The sequence below is a fragment of the Lepisosteus platostomus genome, chromosome 19 (genome assembly GCF_059453375.1).
Source record: "Lepisosteus platostomus isolate fLepPlt1 chromosome 19, fLepPlt1.hap1, whole genome shotgun sequence".
NCBI classification, from domain to species: Eukaryota; Metazoa; Chordata; class Actinopteri; order Semionotiformes; family Lepisosteidae; genus Lepisosteus; species Lepisosteus platostomus.
In genome coordinates, this window is record NC_142629.1 from 16,677,041 (window position 1) to 16,695,449 (window position 18,409).

The 18,409-nt window shown below is 42.9% G+C and overlaps 1 protein-coding gene across 5 annotated transcripts in view; it reads left to right on the top strand.

Moving 5' to 3' along the window:
- The window catches only part of LOC148645262 (CREB-binding protein-like), a 56,743-nt gene that overhangs the window by 34,867 nt on the left and 3,467 nt on the right, over positions 1–18,409 (top strand). For 2 of the 5 annotated variants that reach the window (XM_088612641.1, XM_088612642.1), the window contains exons 11-30: positions 442–504; positions 1,992–2,113; positions 2,529–2,714; positions 4,698–5,129; positions 5,311–5,490; positions 5,622–5,808; positions 5,952–6,070; positions 6,725–6,964; positions 7,317–7,405; positions 10,779–10,859; positions 11,554–11,610; positions 12,293–12,370; positions 12,478–12,545; positions 14,111–14,261; positions 14,840–14,986; positions 15,130–15,243; positions 15,549–15,714; positions 16,438–16,605; positions 17,285–17,446; positions 17,827–18,108. In XM_088612641.1, coding sequence (XP_088468767.1) covers positions 442–504; positions 1,992–2,113; positions 2,529–2,714; positions 4,698–5,129; positions 5,311–5,490; positions 5,622–5,808; positions 5,952–6,070; positions 6,725–6,964; positions 7,317–7,405; positions 10,779–10,859; positions 11,554–11,610; positions 12,293–12,370; positions 12,478–12,545; positions 14,111–14,261; positions 14,840–14,986; positions 15,130–15,243; positions 15,549–15,714; positions 16,438–16,605; positions 17,285–17,446; positions 17,827–18,108 — 3,092 coding nt within the window. The remainder of the gene's footprint in view (positions 1–441; positions 505–1,991; positions 2,114–2,528; positions 2,715–4,697; positions 5,130–5,310; positions 5,491–5,621; positions 5,809–5,951; positions 6,071–6,724; positions 6,965–7,316; positions 7,406–10,778; positions 10,860–11,553; positions 11,611–12,292; positions 12,371–12,477; positions 12,546–14,110; positions 14,262–14,839; positions 14,987–15,129; positions 15,244–15,548; positions 15,715–16,437; positions 16,606–17,284; positions 17,447–17,826; positions 18,109–18,409) is intronic. The other 3 variants (XM_088612643.1, XM_088612645.1, XM_088612646.1) reach the window with 3 other exon arrangements.

The following is an 18,409-nucleotide window of genomic DNA, read 5'->3' on the forward strand; positions in this document are numbered from 1 at the left end:
CCTCTCAATTTGCTTGCTGTGTATGGTTTTTTATACATACTGCTACCCCAACTCGCCCATCTCTTCTGCCTCATTGGAATGCTGTGTGTCCACTCCTGTTTGTGTTCCATCGCTCTTCCATGACATGGAAAGCCTGCAGCTTGTGTTCAAAGCTTGCAGTGTGGAAGAAACAAGTAGCTCAGCATTATATGTTTTGGAAGACCTGTGTGCTTGTCTTGAGGCTTGTCCAGCCTCTTCCTGGACTCACAGGGTTTTAGTACATGTTTCAGGTGCTGTTGCTTGTGGCCATTACAGTTTGTTGTACAAGGGGATTCTAAATTTAAAGCGGATTACAAGTAGCTGTTGAAGCATCTAATTTTTTGGAGGGACAAATCTGTTGGGATGGCAGAGAGCCATGACTTGTATCATGTACTACAGTGTTTTTTTTCCTCCACTTTTCAGATGGACCCATGCCTATTCCCAATGTGCCAAATCAGATCATGAATCGCATTCAAGTTTCACCAGGTATTTCTCCTTGTTGCCATTGAAAATATCAGCATATGTGTAGAGCTGAATAGATTAAGTATAGATACATTTATGATTGAAAATGCTAGCTTAATGCATGGTTTAGATTCCTTTCTGTGTTTTAGTAACTGCTAAGAATGCTAATAAAAGATTTATTAGCTATAAAAGTCTGCTTAGTGCAATATGCATATAAAGATGTCATAACCCCTATTTTTATTAAAATGCTTTTGTCATGCGCAGTAAGCTCAGTTTTAATTTTCCTTTTGTTTCTATTAGTGTTCAGACATAACTTTTCAGATATCCATTTCCTTTTGAATCATGCATTTGAATAATCTGAAAACGCATGCTTTTGCGTTAAAAAATAATCAAGTATACAGCAGAACAGTGTTCCTAAAAAACAGGAGCCGCTTCCCTTTAAAGCAAAGGAATGCTTTTTTGTGAGGTCATCCTAAGTTTGTAGCACAGGCCAGATGGTTAGTAATGTCCTTCATTACAGTTAAATCCCCCAAAGCTGTTTCAGGTTTTTGGGAGAGTTATTTTGGCACGGGACACATTAGCGACTTAACCTGAAGTCATCTCGGTTCCATTTCATTGTCTGCTCCTCAAGCGTATCATCTTATATTGCAGTAATTAGTACTTTATGAGGTTCAAGTTACTTATTGCTAGTTATGTTAAAGTACTGCTGCTGTGTAAATGTCTTAGGATGCCATGGGCATAAACAGTTTATTCAGAGCCTTTGATGGTGTTTCCTGTTAGAACTTTGACATGGCTTATTCTGTATGAGAAGAAACTGCTTTCTATTTAGCATTTTTTAAATTGTAAATGGTTTAACTTCTACAACACTACATCATCTTAACTGATCAGACCTAATTGACTCTTGTATTCATCTCTAAGTTAAAGCCTTGTTCTTATTCTATAAAATCAGGATTAACCATTACCTTAAACTGACTGAAATTCCAGATTAGAATTTTCTGTTTAAAGAATAAATGAAGCAAGGGTAGAAAAATTGAAAATGTCTATGAAGTTGGGTACCTTTTGAATTTGATTGTCAAAACTGAGGTTAACCTTTCTAGTTTCATTGTACTTCACCCCTGCAGTTGTTAATGCACATGAAGCAGCGCAAAGCTATTGTCTAACATGTAAAATTCTCAAATGCAGATCCAAGAAGTTTTTTTGGTGAAATGCCAACCAACAGGAAAGCACTTGCTAGTGAGCCTTAAGAATATGAATTTGGAATGGGCATGTAATAAGGCTTATTATAAGGTCTTAAGGCGTCAGTTGTTGTCATAATTGCTCTCTGCTGGGAATTGGTGCCGGTTTCCAGCAGTTTGTATGTATGATAATAGTACTAGTTCAATCTGCGTCTGTTTTCACTGCTGCTCTTCCTCCTGAAACCTGCTAACAGGGGAGCTTGGTGATATTAAATTAGTTCACCTGAGTTGTCTCTTAATTGAATACTAATTGTCTCTGTTTCTGGCTCTTGCCAGGAGTAAACCAGTTTAACCCCATGGCTATGGGGAATGTGCAGATGTCACAGACCCCCATGGGACCTCGTGCAGCTTCCCCTATGAACCATCCAGTGCAGATGAGCATGGGCTCTGTTCCAGCAGTAAGCAAACCATTTTTCTTTACAGGTTCAGAATTATTGAACTTAACATACAAAGTAAAATTATACAGTGCATTTGACTGACCATCACTCCTTCTTGAGCTTAATTACTGTGTGAATAAGATGTAACCAAGTCAGCAATAGATTGGTTCCAACATATACAGTGAGGCTGTCATGAGCCCACTGTTCATGTATTTTCTTCCAGAATGACATGCATTGTGAGCAGTAGTTTTAATCATAAAACCATCTGTTTCTGGTATGTGACTTCTAGTCAGTGTATTAAAAAAAAAGTGAAGTTTTTCTCTTCGAGTTGTTCTTATGGAAAATATGGCCCCTTTTCTGCAGATAAAAGCATCCTGATATCATTCTTTTAACAAGAAGAACTGCATAAAGCCTCCCACTTTGTCTTGTTTCCTAGATGGGAATGTCTCCTTCCAGAATGCCACAAGCCCAGGGTATTATGGGAGCCCACACTAACAGTATGGTTGGGCAGACGGCAAACCAGAACCAGTTCATGCCCCAGAACCAGTTCCCACCATCCAGTGGGTCTATGAATGTGAATGTGACCATGGGGCAGCCTTCAGCCCAGGCAGCGGTGACACAGGTATGGAAGCCCTCGGTTTAGGTGGGGGGTCAGGCAGCTTAAGTCTGCCTGTCCTCAAAAGTGATTTAGAAACATTTTTCCTCTTACTTTGGTTTACAGCCAGGAAAGTGGTTGCAGCCTTTTTTAATAAGATGAAAATTGATGAATAATGTTTCTGATGATGTGAAATGGAATTCTTATTAAATGAAAAGTAGTTACCACACAGTTTAGTTGTCTTAAACATGATCGGATTGAGCTTTTATGCTCCTGATGAGAACAATGGGCTTTTTAATATATATTGATGCACAAATAATGCTGCCCTTAAACCTTAAAAGATTTAAGTAGTTAACAAAAAATCATAGGAAAATGAGGAAAAACAACAGATCAAATAGACATTTAAGTCTTCAGTTAAAAAAATGACACTCGTAATGTTAGTGCTAGTACCGCATAACCTCCCTCAGCATTGACATGATCGTGGCAGCGTTGGCACGTAGACCACATCAGCCTCTGGACAGACTGCTGTATGATGTCCTGCCACTCTTCCTGTGGAGCTGCAGACAGCTGGCAAGGGCTGTTCAGTCTCCGTCGTCTCCTGTTGCTGGCATCGGTGATCTGTTCCCACAAATTAATTGGACTCGGATCAGGGAAAAAAAGACGGCCGCAACAAAACCTGAACATTGTAATCCTGACACTGTTATGGTCTTGCACTGGCCTGCAGGAAAATGAATGCTTATGTATTGCCTAAGGGGAATGGAAAGACTTGTTGGCCCAAGGCCTTTATTGTAGGATTGCCCTCAGTCGACACCAAAGGTGCAGTTATGTTAAAGGAGATCACCGCACTTCCACCTCCCCCAGTGGTTTGCTTGAGCAATGCAACTCACCATTTTGTCTCCACGTAAATTGTGGTTTGTAAGGTTTTGCCCCTGTTAGGGACTCAATGTCCTTCATCACTACATAAAACACTCTGCCACGCTCTTCTGTTGCCTTGGACATCCTTGTGTCCAAAGGTCGTCCTGATGTCGTCTGTCAGATGCTAGTGTTATCCCCGAAAGGCCTCCAAGCACGCAGATCACCGAATGCAGTCATTCTACTGAAGCATGGTTTCTTTCTTCATGGATCCTCTTGTGCAATAGCCCCTGCTGTTTGAAGATTGATGAATATAAGTGTCAAGGGCTGGTGTGGTAATCCTCTGCTTTCAAGTCCATGGCCTACGCCTCACAGAGCTGGTTTCTTGGTTTCTCTGGACTTGATTCACTGAGGCTAAACATCTCATTCTTCAAGAAAGCTTTTCATAGACTGGCTGCTTTCAGTTTAGCCCATAGTAGCTTGGCCATCTTCATTACTCAAACCTGGTTGCATCTTCCTTTATTTTTGCATTTATCAGAATAGTCTTTGAACGTTTACATCGTGCAGATTAACATAGCTCAAGTACCCAAGCCAGGCGCCAGCTTGGGGTCAGAGCACAGGGTCAGCCATTGTACAGCACCCCTGGAGCAGTTGGGGTTAAGGGCCTTGCTCAGGGACCCAACAGAGTAGGATTCCTCTGCCGGCCGCGGGATTTGAACCGGCAACCTTCCGGCCACAGGCACAGATCCTTAGCCACAGTGCCACCGCCATCGGTGCCACCGGAATTGAACCCAGGCCTTCAGCGTCACTGAACACTGACCAGTCGAGCTGCAGTGAGATCTGCCTTCAAAAGCCAACACTGCTAACTTTAATCACATCTGTTTTATAAAGACATGTACTTGGTGCACTCTTGATGTTCAGTGCTTGGTTTCGATTGCACATCAGTATAATGTAAAAGAAAATCTACAATAGCCGCTGGTTTATACAACTGGTGTTTTGTCTTACTGGCCTTGATAAAGCCCTCTAACTGAATGATTTTTTAAATTGTTCAGCCTTTACAAAAGCATCTTCACTTGTCAAGAGGTCCTAAGAAGAGAAGTTAGATCCTTGCACAGGGTTGTAATTTGTACCGGTGCCTGTGTGCTCTTTGTCTTGCAGCAGCAACAGCAGCAGCAGCAACAGCAGCAGCAGCAACAGCAACAGCAGAGCCAGAACGCTAATCTCCCCATGAACACGCTGGGATCCCTCAGTACGCAGCTGCCCTGCCCCCCGGTCACCCAGTCTCCGCTGCACCAGACTCCGCCGCCTGCGTCCACCACCGCCACCGGCATGCAGCCTCTGCCGCACCAGGCGCCTCAGGGGCTGACCCCCCCGCAGGCGCAGCCCTCCACCCCAGCTTCGTCAGGGGGGCGGGCTTCCACCCCCACCCCCACTCCCAGTGTCCTTCCGAGCGCGGCTAGCGCACAGAGCACCCCTCCCGGGCCGACCCCCGGCCAGGTCCCCGCCCAGCCGCATACTCCCCTGCAGGCACAGGCGGAACCCACTGTGCAGCCTCAGCAGCCCACTTCTGTGCAGCCGCCCACCACTCCGGTGAGTATCCCTGCACCACGGGCTCCCCGGTGGCTTTTCTGTGGAACGCGTGTCCCATAGGGAATTCCTTGTGTAAGGGTGCTGATACAGCGGCCTTATTGGCAACACTAGAGCGACCCTCCACTGTCCTTGATTGTGATGTTGGCGCAGTGAAGCGAGCGTTTTCCGTTTTCTTGCACAGTTGTCCCAGGCCGCCGCTAGCATCGACAACCGCGTGCCCACCCCGGCCTCCGTCAACAATGCAGAGGTGCACTCCCAGCAGCCTGCGCCCGACGTACCCGCGCCAGACCCCAAGCCCGAAGACAAGGAGGAGGAGCTGGAATTTGAATCGAACGAATCGCATACCGAACCCGTACAAGAGGTACGCAGGCCGGGGGTGAGACCTGTCCGTGGGGGAAGGGTCATATGCCACCCGCAGAGTTATTCACGGCCTTTTTTCGCCCTCTTTAAGAGGAGCGGCAGAAATGACGGTAGCATATCTTCATTTTGCAGGCTGAAGACGATGCTGTGGCTTTGGCGTCTCAGACGAAGGAAGCGGCCGAAGGGGTGGAGCCAAAGCAGGAGCCAATGGAGGTGGAGGAGAAGAAACCTGAAATAAAGGTGGAGTCTAAAGAGGAAGAGGAAGGCGGGGCAAATGGCACAACCCAGTCAACTTCCCCCTCTCAGCCGCGCAGAAAGAGTAAGCATTTATCTTGAGCGGCATTGTAGTAGTGCTGTATTAATAGGTCAGAAGTTTTAGTCAGACCTCTCAAAAAGTGTATTTCAGTGCCATTTTCTGATCTGGCAAAGCGGTAACCTTGTCTGACTTTCCGATTTTTCCAGTTTTCAAACCTGAGGAGTTGCGGCAGGCTCTGATGCCCACACTGGAAGCGCTGTACCGGCAAGACCCAGAATCTCTGCCCTTCAGGCAACCTGTTGACCCACAGCTCCTGGGAATCCCTGTAAGTCGCAGTGGTAGCTCAGGTCCTGCATATACAGCGATTGTGTTTCGGTGTGGAACACACAGTTGTACACATTAAATATGCTTATGTTCACATAAGATGTTGTTGGCGTAAGTGGTGAATGGCAGTCTGCTGAGCGGGAGAACAGAACCTTTCAGACCTTCAGCACGAGTAGTGACGTAGATCCTGACGTGTGTGTTCTTCTTGTTGCCAAGAGCATTTGTTAGAATTAGCCATTTTTTAGTTTTCTAATGGAATTTAGATCAAATGTATTCATGATCTCACTGAAAGGTTGTTAAAGTTAAAAATGCATCTGATTGTAAAATTGGATGGAAACGATGTAAAATGGTTTGCAGTTACTTAAGATTTCTCAAAATGAATTCACTGGGAACGTGACTGTATACTAAATGAGGCAAAAGTCTTTGTACAGCAAATGTGTGCATCTTCAACAACTGCAACACCACGAAGTGCTTTAATGACAATAATTTGAGTATTACGGTGCTTATGTCTATGAAAGAACAGTGGTTATACAGTAAAGTGTTGGTGTAACTTGTTTTTGGAATTAGAAAATGTCTGACATTTTTTTAAGTTATCTCTGGATTCGATTATTTCTGTTAGCTTTTACTGGGTTAACCGCTTCTTTCTCCATTGCAGGATTACTTTGACATTGTGAAAAACCCAATTGACCTGTCCACAATCAAGAGGAAGCTGGACACAGGACAATACCAGGAGCCCTGGCAGTACGTGGATGATGTGTGGTTGATGTTCAACAACGCCTGGCTTTACAACCGCAAGACCTCCCGAGTATACAAATACTGCACTAAGCTGGCCGAGGTCTTTGAGCAAGAGATTGATCCTGTCATGCAGTCCCTTGGGTACTGCTGTGGTCGAAAGGTAGGTGTCCCTCTGGATTTCTTCAGCACAGTGCTGGGGAGATAGTGATTTCACTCGTGCAGACTCAGTGCATCAGGGTTAATTGATATTGATCATTGCAATTTAAACTGTTTGAAGTATTTGTACTTTGTTCAACTATTAATGCGTGAAGGGAAAAGATTGCAATGTTTAAATGTAGTCTTTTATAATTACAGGATTTCCAGGGTGTTTGATGTAGTTTTCTCCATTGGGAGCTCCCTAGGCTTGTGACACTGCTAGTTTCCACCCTACCCAGCCTTGACAGAGTTTGCAAGTCTGAAGTTGGTAAAAAATACTGAAGGAAGGTCCTTACTTGAATTCTCTCCTTTCGCAGTATGAATTTTCGCCACAGACTCTGTGCTGCTATGGTAAGCAGCTGTGTACCATCCCCCGCGATGCCACTTACTACAGTTACCAGAACAGGTAAGGAATGCCAAGTGTAGCTGCTAGGAGTGAACTGGTGTGGGATACGGCCAGTTCAGACAAACTGAACAGAAGAGCTGTGCAAGCCTGTTAGAAGATGACCGCTACAATGTTGATATTGATCCTGTTACTGGGTAGGATAGCTATGGACATCATTCCTTTGGACTCAAATGTTTGGTTTATCTGTGTTACTTTTTTGTTGTTTTTAAGTCTAAAACAAGATTGCTTTGTCTGGATGTTTTACATTTTGTAGTGGTCCTCTTGATTGCAAAATTGTGTGGTTCCAGTAAGTTGCAATTTCCCAACCTTCAAATTTATGTTCAAGTCCTGTGATCAGGGGTTGCATACGATATAGCCCTTTATTGTAAAACTCAAACAAGACCAGTGACGACAGGGCTATGAAGAGTTATCTGTTAGGAAAAAGTGCAAAACAAGTTCTGCACACACAAACTGATCTTTTGGGATTTCCTATCCTATGACCCTGTTATTACTTCTGCCCATAACTGCAGAACATCCCAGTTCTGCCTGTTGCTCGCGCTGAGGTGGGGACTTGGCGTCTGTCTAAAACAGGATCATTTACACAGAAGCACACTTAATCAGTCCTATGCCATTGTAATACGGCATCATGGAGTGGCATTCAGTGAAGTTTGGTAGCGCCTTACTTAAAATTACCCCCTGAGTTGTGTGCAATAACTAGAAATAAAGCCTGTTTAAACTCGTTCCATTGTTGGAGAATGGAACAAGCTTCCCAGCTATGGTTGATACCCTGGCTTCTTTCAGGAAAAGGCTAGGTGAGATCCTTTGATCAATTAATCACTACCCGCTGGATGTACTCCACTCATTTCTAAAGTTTCTATGTTCTTATGCCTCTGATTTTCCACATCAGGTGTGCTGTAGACTTGAGATTATTTTTTTTTAAATGAGCATGGTTTCTCATGGGGAGGAGTGGTGGGTCTGCTTAAGGTCTTGGATGTAGTTTGTCTTTGATCACATGGGGGGGGGGGCGGATTGCTACCCCTGATGTGTCTGGCTAAATAAACTTAATCTATTTTGTGAACAATCTGTGTCTTGAGTCAAAATTTTGATTGGTGCATCCTGTTTTAAGAAATGTTACAGGAACCACATAGTGTTTGTTTTTTTTGGTTATGTAGTGGCAATAGGAAATTTTACACCTAGTGATATCCTCACAGAGTTTATATACGAAGGGGAGGGGGTGTCTGTCTCGGTGACTGGTAAGATATTACCCTCAGCTTTATTCTTGGAGGTGCTGTGAAATATTAATAAACTACACACGGGTGAATATCTGATGGAATAAGACAAACTGGTGATGGTGAAAAACTAATGCATACACAGAGGTGTCAATTCCATACCTGTTGAAATGTTTTGCTTGTGGTAGAAGGATTGCTTAAACTAATCTAATCAAAGAATTTAAACTTTACATTTTGTACTAAAATGTTAGAAAACAAGAAAGAGGTTATTTGGAGATGTTGTGCATCAACGATATGTTGGCCCTTTACAAAATAGAAATGTAAAAGAAATACGTTTTTTTAGGTAGTACTGCATTTTGTGTTTCTATAGTTTGCACTTATTCCGATAGTGGGACTGGACATTTTGAATTTAGAAACTTGAGCTTTTTGAATGCATGTGCTTATTGAAGAATGTTCTTGGCGATTTCACCATTTTGAGGTGGTTGGTCTGGTAAATGCTGAGTTCTCAGAAGCTATTGAGCAGAGCCAGTCTTGATGATGCAAGTTGAGCTGGCAGGACCGACCCTGGTGCTGGACAGCCTCTCTCCAGTAGGTCTTGCAGGGTCACCGTTTCTTAAATCATCAGTAGTAAATTCAATGCCCCAGGTCATTTGGAATTTGGCCAGCAGTGATTCCCGAGAGCTACACTGCATGTTCACATTTTCAAGTTTGACCATTCCTGCTATAGTGTGACTACACTAAGAGTATCTCTAAACTCTGAAATAAGTTTTCATGGGGAGATTTTAATTGTGCCTGCCATTGAAACACTTGGGGTGTGTGGTAGCAGTCTTCTGGGATTTGCTCGACAGGCTGAGATAGGCAAGGTCAGAGCATTGCAGCATAAGTTTACTCTGAACAGATTTCAGTTGTGCCATAAGTGCAAGGTGTAAGTGATGTATAAGAAACTTCTCGGTCAGTACACTGTGCAGAATTGTGTATTTCTGGGGTGTGTTTTCCAAAATGGCTGTATTCCATTACCTGCTTCACTGCCTTCCTCACCCTGTCTCCTTCCCATTCCTAATCAATGTTTGCACCTCGGCTACCTGTGTTCCTTAATCCTCCAAGCTTGTACGCGCTTCTTAATTTCATCTCTATCCTGTTCAACTGTCTTAGCTTTGCAAGCATCCTTCGGTTTTTGTCTAATGATCATTTCACTACAGCTGGTCAAAAATCTGGATTTGCATTTATTGTCTCAAATGCAGATTGTTCACATAACAGATATGAAAAAAATTCTCAGATGTAAAAGTAAATTAAATTTCCAGCTCGCCCAATACTGTATTTTCTGCCACTATCTGCCATTTTCCAAAATATTGAAACCACTTATCTCTAAATCCTGAAAGGGAACATTTTAAACCTTTTTAACATGATGCATGGTATGCAAAACACCAATTTCAACTTGAAAAGCTAATTTAGTAAACTAATTTGATCGTTGTAAATGTTTTGCATGTTTCTAAACTAAAATCTTTTTGTCAGTTGAAAAATCTTTCTTTGTCAAATTAATCTTGTTCAGCAACTTTATAGAAAGTAAAATATTCCTGTGAAAGCTGGTGCACTGCACCAAGCCTTCATAATAAAAACTCCATATGAAGAGTAATCCATTGGAGAAATGCCATTTTAACAGAATAGCTTAGTTACTTGGTTTGTAAATAAAAGTTCTATGCAGAGAACTCGAAATGGATCTTAAAACCATTTTTCTGTTTCTCAATGCTAAAGTTAATCTGTTAAAATGGAGAAAAAATTAGTGCCACATTCTTTAATCTGACCCTACCTTTTGTAGTGTTTTTTTTTACCTAAGAACAGAATGCCAGATGTTTGAAATGAGACTGACTGCTAACCTGTGCTTTGCTTTGGCTCTCTGCTGTTTTGTCTCTGTGTTGGCGTCTTACCTTTTCTTTCATTGTCCTGTGCCACTCGTTCTCATCCCCTGAACTCCCTTTGCGTCTAATCCCCGATCCCACCCCCTCCCTGCCTGTTCATTGTCCCGTCTTCCATCAACCAACCAACCCAACGCCTGCCCCTTCTCGCCGTGGTGCTCTGCCCTGCTTTCTGATTGGTGGCGCCAATTGTTCGGGTGGCTGTGTTGTTTGACGGTCCAGTTCACCCAAATATGGCCTTCTTGCTGACAGGTATCACTTCTGTGAGAAGTGTTTCAACGAAATCCAGGGCGAAAGTGTAACCCTGGGGGACGACCCTGCACAGCCACAAACGTAAGTGATCTAACCACGTGAACCATGCAGGGGGGCTCGCATGGTAAAACACTTGAGTTTAAAGAGAGTTGGTGTTCATGTTAAGTCCTGCAGTGAAAAGGGCGCTTTGATTTTGTTGAATTCTGTGCTTTGTAATAACTCGCGTTTTATGCATCATTTTTATTACTACTTGTTCTTGGTAAAAGTAAAATCCAAAACCTCTGATGTGCATTCATTATTGGTACTAATGTTGATTATGGGTTGGTTAACATTCAGATCCTTCAATAATGAACTTTTAGAGATGCTTTCTTTAAAAAAGTTGATTTCCCAACTTCCTGCATTTGCTCGCTAAATCATTCTAAATCTATTTCCTAAACAGTTGAGTTCTCTGAGTCTGTGGCATCTAATCCCGTGCCCCTGTTTATTGCAATGTTGAGTAACCCCGCTGGTGTTAATTAAATACATAACCTCTTCATAGAGTCTCCCTTATTGGCATTCTGTGTGCATATAGATCTTTACGAGTTTTGTGTATGGTTTAAACTAGTTCAAACTAGTTCACCTGAACTATTTAAGTTCCGATTTGAAGACTCTCACCTCCGAGCTGCAGTTGGGCACCCAATCATGTCTATCCTACAGGCCCTGCTGCAGCAGTACCTAGTCTTGTGTTGAATTCAGTGGGTTGTGCTAACTCTATCTGCACACTTTCCCCCTGCAGCATGATATCAAAAGACCAGTTTGAAAAGAAGAAAAACGACACATTAGACCCTGAACCGTAAGTCCCACTTAAATATGACAATACTTTTGCTGTCCATTTTCTGGATTGCGGTTTTGCTTGAAGGGGCAAGAGATAGCATTAAGCAGAACTGCTGTTGCTTCCTTACTTGCACCTGTTTAGGTAGAGCTCTTTGGCTGTGTTAGATTGCACTGGAGGGATGGATGAAGTGAGAATTCGTTACTTCCCTTGCCATCTCCAGGTTTTTTGTCAGAGGAGGAGTTAACTTGGCAAAGAGAACATTGTGGCGGAATGTAAAACTATAAATGTTGAAATAAGCTAAAGGTTAAATAGAAAATAAAATCCTAGGTTTACACGTTGGAGAGGGCAAGCATGACTGAACCGTTGTTTTATTGATCCACAGTTCTCACTCAATTTGGTAGTACCTTCACAAGTGCCAAAATAACCATACGCTTAACAGCACCCTCTACTGTATGAAAAGATCGTGTTAAATAACAGAAACATTTCATCAGTTGAACATACAATTCAGTGTTGTTTAAATCCATTTAAGAATTTTTTGACAGCATAATGAACATGACTGTTTTGATTAGCTTCATAAATAAAGATAGAATTAATGGCAGTCCCAAGGTATTTATGAATTCAGATAAAGTCAGCAAAGGATTTTTTTTTTAAATAAGTTTTCTTTGGCTCATCTTAACCTCAGTTAAAACTCTCTCCACAGATTTGTTGAATGTAAAGATTGTGGACGCAAAATGCACCAGATCTGTGTACTACATTATGATGTTATCTGGCCATCTGGGTAAGCAGTTTGGTATACTGTGATTTTGTGTGCACTGAGATGTGTATTTATTTGGTCACTGGATAAGTGCTTTGTCTCCCAGTTTAACTGTAGCCTTTTCTTTTCAGGTTTGTCTGCGACAACTGTTTGAAGAAGACTGGTAAAACAAGAAAGGAGAACAAGTTTGCAGCCAAACGTAAGTGGTTTAGTCCTTTCCTCCGTTATAGTCGCAAACCTGCTGTAAGATTCCTTGGTGATGGGCACACTTTGAGAATCTCCATGGTTAGTGCTCTGAAAAAGGAGGACTGTGGCTTTGCAGTGCGCAGTGCCAAGTCTGGAAGATCTCCTACGTGCTCGTGTTACAAAGTCTGATTAGAGCAGTATCTGTTTAAGGACTTGTGGTAGATTTCGAATGATGCTTGAGTGCTTTCCATTCAATTGCTGATCCATTCAGGCTCCCTGAGGATCTCATGTTTTCACAAAGCATGTGTTTGACTGGGCTGCCCTGGCGTGCGCCACTGTAACAAGTGTCAGTTTGCTCTCCTACCCAAGTCTCTTGGGTTCTGGTCGTTCTTCCTAGCTGACGCAGAGCACGTACAACTTTTCAGTTTCCGTGCAGCATCCCATTTCTCTATTAAGTTCTTAACTTGGTCATTTTCATGCATTAAAAAAATTAATAGTGTGCCTCAGATCAACTGTTAGAGCTGGTGATGTGGGGGAAAAGAGCCTCTCAGTCACTGCAATCTTTTATGACTATATTGAGATGCCACTTTGTTTTGCTCTCCTATGAAAGTGTAAAGTATTTTGTGTTTTTCTGGCTGTCAGAAGCTTAACTACCAGAGTATTTTGAAACCCTCCTACCACCCCTTATTGACATGTTGTATTTAGTGCATTACATTGCGGTCCTAGTGTTTGAATAGATGGCACCTGTGATAAGTACCACCCTTTCAACTAGCCAGTATTAAATCCCTTTAAAAATAGTTGTAACTGTACTTGACTGGTTAGCACAGATTCCTATATGTGAATAATTCCTTGCTTTTTGGGGGGAGTTTTTCACCCCAAAAGTGAAGTGCAGCCCCCACCTGGGTGACAGTAGGCATTGTGCACCAGCAGCCCAAATACACAGCACATCAGAGCATGATGATAGTGAGAAACTGCATCTGCATTGCACGAGCCTGGAGTGGAATTTATCCGGGACTCTGGGGTTAGCACCGTCATTTTTAACGAAGTGCTACAATATGTTTAGTAGTAGTCATCGTACTGTGGAGTAGTTGGGACCTTAGTTTATCATTTCAGCTGAAGGATGTCGCCTTCTGCTGCGTAGTGTTCCTGATTGCCATACTGGGGATATGATTTGCAAATTCTGGCCTGGAAGAAAGAGTGCCATCTACTGGTCCGCCAGCACCACAGGCAGCAGCAATTTATTCATACCTTAATAACTGCGTTTCTGCTTCTCATCTCAAAGCACTTTACTGACAGGACGTGCAGCATGCAGCCTGGGTTATGTGTGGCAGCCATTATGCACAAGCAAATTAAGTAGAAAAAGTAGAAATTGCTTAAACCTGTTTAAATTTAGAGTAAATGTTTAGTGGAATTTTGGTCCTGCACCCCTGTCAGTCAGGACCTTAGTTTAAGGATCTCTTCCAAAGAATGGTGATATTTCTTCTCAAGAGATTTGAATAAATAATAAATGCAGTGGTTTTACCCAGTACATGATGTGTCTTTCTGAATAATACTTAAGTTGTTCTGGCCTCTTTGTAGGGTTACAGTCGACAAGGCTGGGAATGTACATAGAGGACCGAGTGAACAAGTACTTGAAGAGACAGAATCACCCTGAGGCTGGGGAGGTGTTTGTGCGAGTGGTGGCCAGCTCAGACAAAACGGTGGAAGTCAAACCAGGAATGAAAGCTAGGTGAGGGAATCAGCTCTGGATTTAAAACTGTCAGTGCTCTTTGATTTTTTTCAGAATATCAATCCTTTAAGGCCACTAGCAAGTTCTTTCAATGAATCCCAAGACCTGTCGGGTGCAACAGCCGATCATGACCCACCTAGCAAGGGGTTTAAAAGTTTTGTGACCTCCTTCGTCCATATGAAACTTTTACAGTGTGCAAGTATGACCTGTTAAGGCAGGGTGCAAAGATCTAAAGACAATACTTTCTAAAGCCATCCATGTAGATATAAGGGCTGAGCTTCTTGTGGAGGAGAAATGACAAGAATAACAAATAACAAGACTTAACAAGTCTAATTGTAGTTTAGAATAACTGTTACACCTAATATTTAATAAATCTTGATCCTTGACCATCACTGAACACTAGCAGGAAAGTATACTGAAAGAAGGGAGAATAGCCTGAAAATCATTCTGTGAATGAGTCTCAAAGAGATCTAAGCTCTTTTTAATGTTTTCTGTATGAAACGTTCCATCATAGTAATATCAGAGTTGTCCAGATTGTTTCCTTGTGTTGATAATAGGTTTGTTTGTTCCTGTTACAGATTTGTAGATGCAGGAGAAATGTCAGAAACCTTCCCATACAGAACCAAAGCACTTTTTGCTTTTGAAGAGATTGATGGGGTGGATGTGTGTTTCTTTGGCATGCATGTGCAGGAGTATGGCTCTGAATGCCCGTTTCCCAATACCAGGTAAGGAATTGTAGCTTTGTCATCCCTGAAGATAGCTGGTACTTGAAAGACATAGCTGAGGAAATGTGCACTTGTAGTTATTTAAACTAAAGAGGTTCGCATCTTTGTAACCTTTATGCTTGCAATGTTCTATTTTTTTGCAGGCGTGTATACATATCATACCTCGACAGTATTCATTTCTTCAAACCTCGGTGTCTGCGTACTGCAGTTTATCACGAAATCCTAATTGGGTATCTGGAATATGTCAAGAAACTTGGGTACGTTGAAAACCTTTTTCTCAAAATTCCGTCATACTCTTGTGGTGCTGTTCGTCATACAACATTGAAGATTCAATTAATGGAAGTAACGGGAATAGAAGATTGGAGATGATAAGCAGATAATGCTTTTGTTGTCTACGAATTTTATCTGTAACTCAGTTCTTGTACATTATTTCGCAAGACATACAGAAATTAAATTTCATCATTCAGAATAATCAAATGCTTGCACACTTTTTAGTTCCTAGCATTTAGTTAAAAAAGCAATAGATTTGTTTTAACCTGGGTTTGTCCTTTTCTTTTCACAGGTACGTGACTGGTCATATCTGGGCCTGTCCCCCAAGTGAAGGAGACGACTATATCTTCCACTGTCACCCTCCTGATCAGAAAATCCCCAAGCCCAAGAGATTGCAGGAGTGGTATAGGAAGATGCTGGACAAGGCTTTCGCTGAAAGGATCATCCATGACTATAAAGTGAGTTTTATCTACATCTTGAAACACACCTAATTTTTGTGGTACTGAATTAGGTCTCTTGCTTATGGGTTTTCTTTTATTTCTGGGGGTACTTAGCTATAACTCAAAACTGGTTTAACTAGACACATCTTCTGTAATTGGCAACGTTATACTCTTGTCCAGTTTGCCTTTGAAAGGAATTTGTAGAAGGATTGAGTACAGGCTAGAGTACAATCTACTTTTCTTAAGTTAGGAGCAGATTTGGGTTTCAGTTGGGGCCAGTATTTGAGTTGAAGGCTTCGTTGCCCTCTAAATTGACTAGAGCTTGATCTCATGCAAAGTTATTTCTGTCATGAGGGCCTCCAAGTGGCTCAGCCAGTAAAGATCCTTGCCTGGATTGGAAGAGTAGTCTTTAGCATTGCTCGTTTGAGCCTGTCCCGTTTTTACTGCCTGTGACCAGGACTTCCCAAGCATTGGAATAGAACTGAACAGGTTTTTATAGCCCAGCAGGGGTCCACATAGTGCAGGAACGGAGCTACGGCATTAAAATTAATAGATTCACCATTGGTCACTCCCAAATGGATATTTAAAAAATGGAAGTGGATTTTGCCCCAGTCTTAGAAATTATTAAATGTGTTTTCATGATAAAGTACAAGTATTTCTAACTTGCACCCTTTCAAAAAGAAGAGTGCGTTCAAGACCCGTGTCAAACATGAAGGCTAATGCCATCTGGTCTTCTGACAGGATATCTTCAAGCAAGCCACCGAGGACCGGCTGACCAGTGCAAATGAGCTGCCCTACTTTGAGGGTGACTTCTGGCCCAACGTGTTGGAGGAGAGTATTAAGGAACTGGAGCAGGAAGAGGAGGAGCGCAAGAAGGAGGAGAACACTGCAGCCTGTGAAATGCCAGAGGTGAGCCCAGGTCTAGCCTAACCTGCAGGCTGTAAGTCCTGCCTAGCCAGCTTGGGGACATCACGTTCTCTGCATCTGGCTCACAGTTACCAGAGCTCTCATTCAAGCTTCCATCGTCCTTCAGATTGTTGCTTCAAAGAGTAAAGCAGCACATCTTAATCACAGTTAGTATAATTTTTGAATCCCCACCTTATAGCAGGATCTCAGAAGCTACGTTAGGCTGGGTCTGGTCAGTAATGGTGTGCGAGACCTCCAAGGGCAACAAAATAAGTTGCTGTACTTTGGGTTGGTGGACCAGTAAGTAGTGCTCTAAACTTCTAAACCAGCATACGAGTATGGTGACTGGAGACACTGTGCCATTCTTTGGATGAAAGACCTGAGATGCTGACTGCTTAGTCTTTAAACTTGGTCACTTTGATGTGAAGCGGGGTGGCTGGTGTAAATCAGCTGACGTGCAGAGGTCACCCAGGTGTGTTTCACACTTCAGTGGGCAGGAGAGAGCCCTCCTATATGTAAAGTGCCTTGAGATCCATTTGGATGACAAGATCCATAAAATTGCAAGACATGGATTTAACTGAAAAGGAAACGAATCAACTCTCCCCACCCCTTTACCTTTTGATATGGTTTCACCCACCTGGCACAAGTGGTTTGTTGACTTGGTGTATGCGTTCTGTTTCAGGGCAATCAGGGCGATAGTAAAAATGCTAAGAAGAAGAACAACAAAAAGACCAATAAGAATAAGAGCAGCGTGAGTCGAGCCAATAAGAAGAAGCCAGGGATGCCGAATGTGTCAAATGATCTGTCCCAGAAGCTTTATGCAACCATGGAAAAGCACAAAGAGGTAAGTGCTAAGGTTTCAGCAGCGAGTCAACGTATCAACAAATCATAAGCAAGAACAGCACTGGTTTCACAGTAATCCATTTCCAAATAGAACAGTATCGCATCAACATGCTCTCTGAAGTAGGATAAGAAAGCAACTTCAGACATGGACATATCCAACATTCATCAGTATCTCTCAGGATTACGAGGTTGGAGAACAAATTGTATATTCCTTATCGGACATGAGCGTTATTGAGAATTTAAAAGTTTTTAACAGTCTACGTCTTGAACATGCTGTAAGCCCGTTCGCTTTCTTGTGCTCCATCCGCTGACGTGCATGACTGTGTGAGCCGCTCTGAGTCAGCGGCGGTTCCCTGATGGATTTCTCTCTGTTCCTGGCAGGTGTTTTTCGTGATCCACCTCCACTCAGGTCCGGTCATCAACACTCTCCCCCCCATCATGGACCCAGACCCCCTGCTCACCTGCGACCTGATGGACGGGCGGGACGCCTTCCTGACGCTGGCTCGGGACAAGCACTGGGAGTTTTCCTCCTTGCGGCGCTCCAAGTGGTCCACTATGTGCATGCTGGTGGAGCTGCACAACCAGGGCCAGGACCGCTTCGTCTACACCTGCAATGAGTGCAAGCATCACGTGGAGACCCGCTGGCACTGCACAGTCTGCGAGGTAAGCTGCCTGTGGTTTTCCCTGCTCTGCACTCGAAAGCTCCTAGTCTCACTGTAGGCATACGAGGACTGCGGTAGGTCATGGAGTTTACATGGCAACTGGCCAAAGTGGATCTTTATCGAAATGAATGCTTTTCAATATGTCTGGAGTTTGAGGATCTGCCTGTTGGACCTCAGCCATCTCCAAGCGTGGTGGGGAGTTGGCACATGGATGCCGAGATTAGTTTGAGTATGGTTTATTGGTCATATGTGGGATCACTTCCATTCATGGAATGCTGTGAAATTCAAGCTCAGTTGTTTGA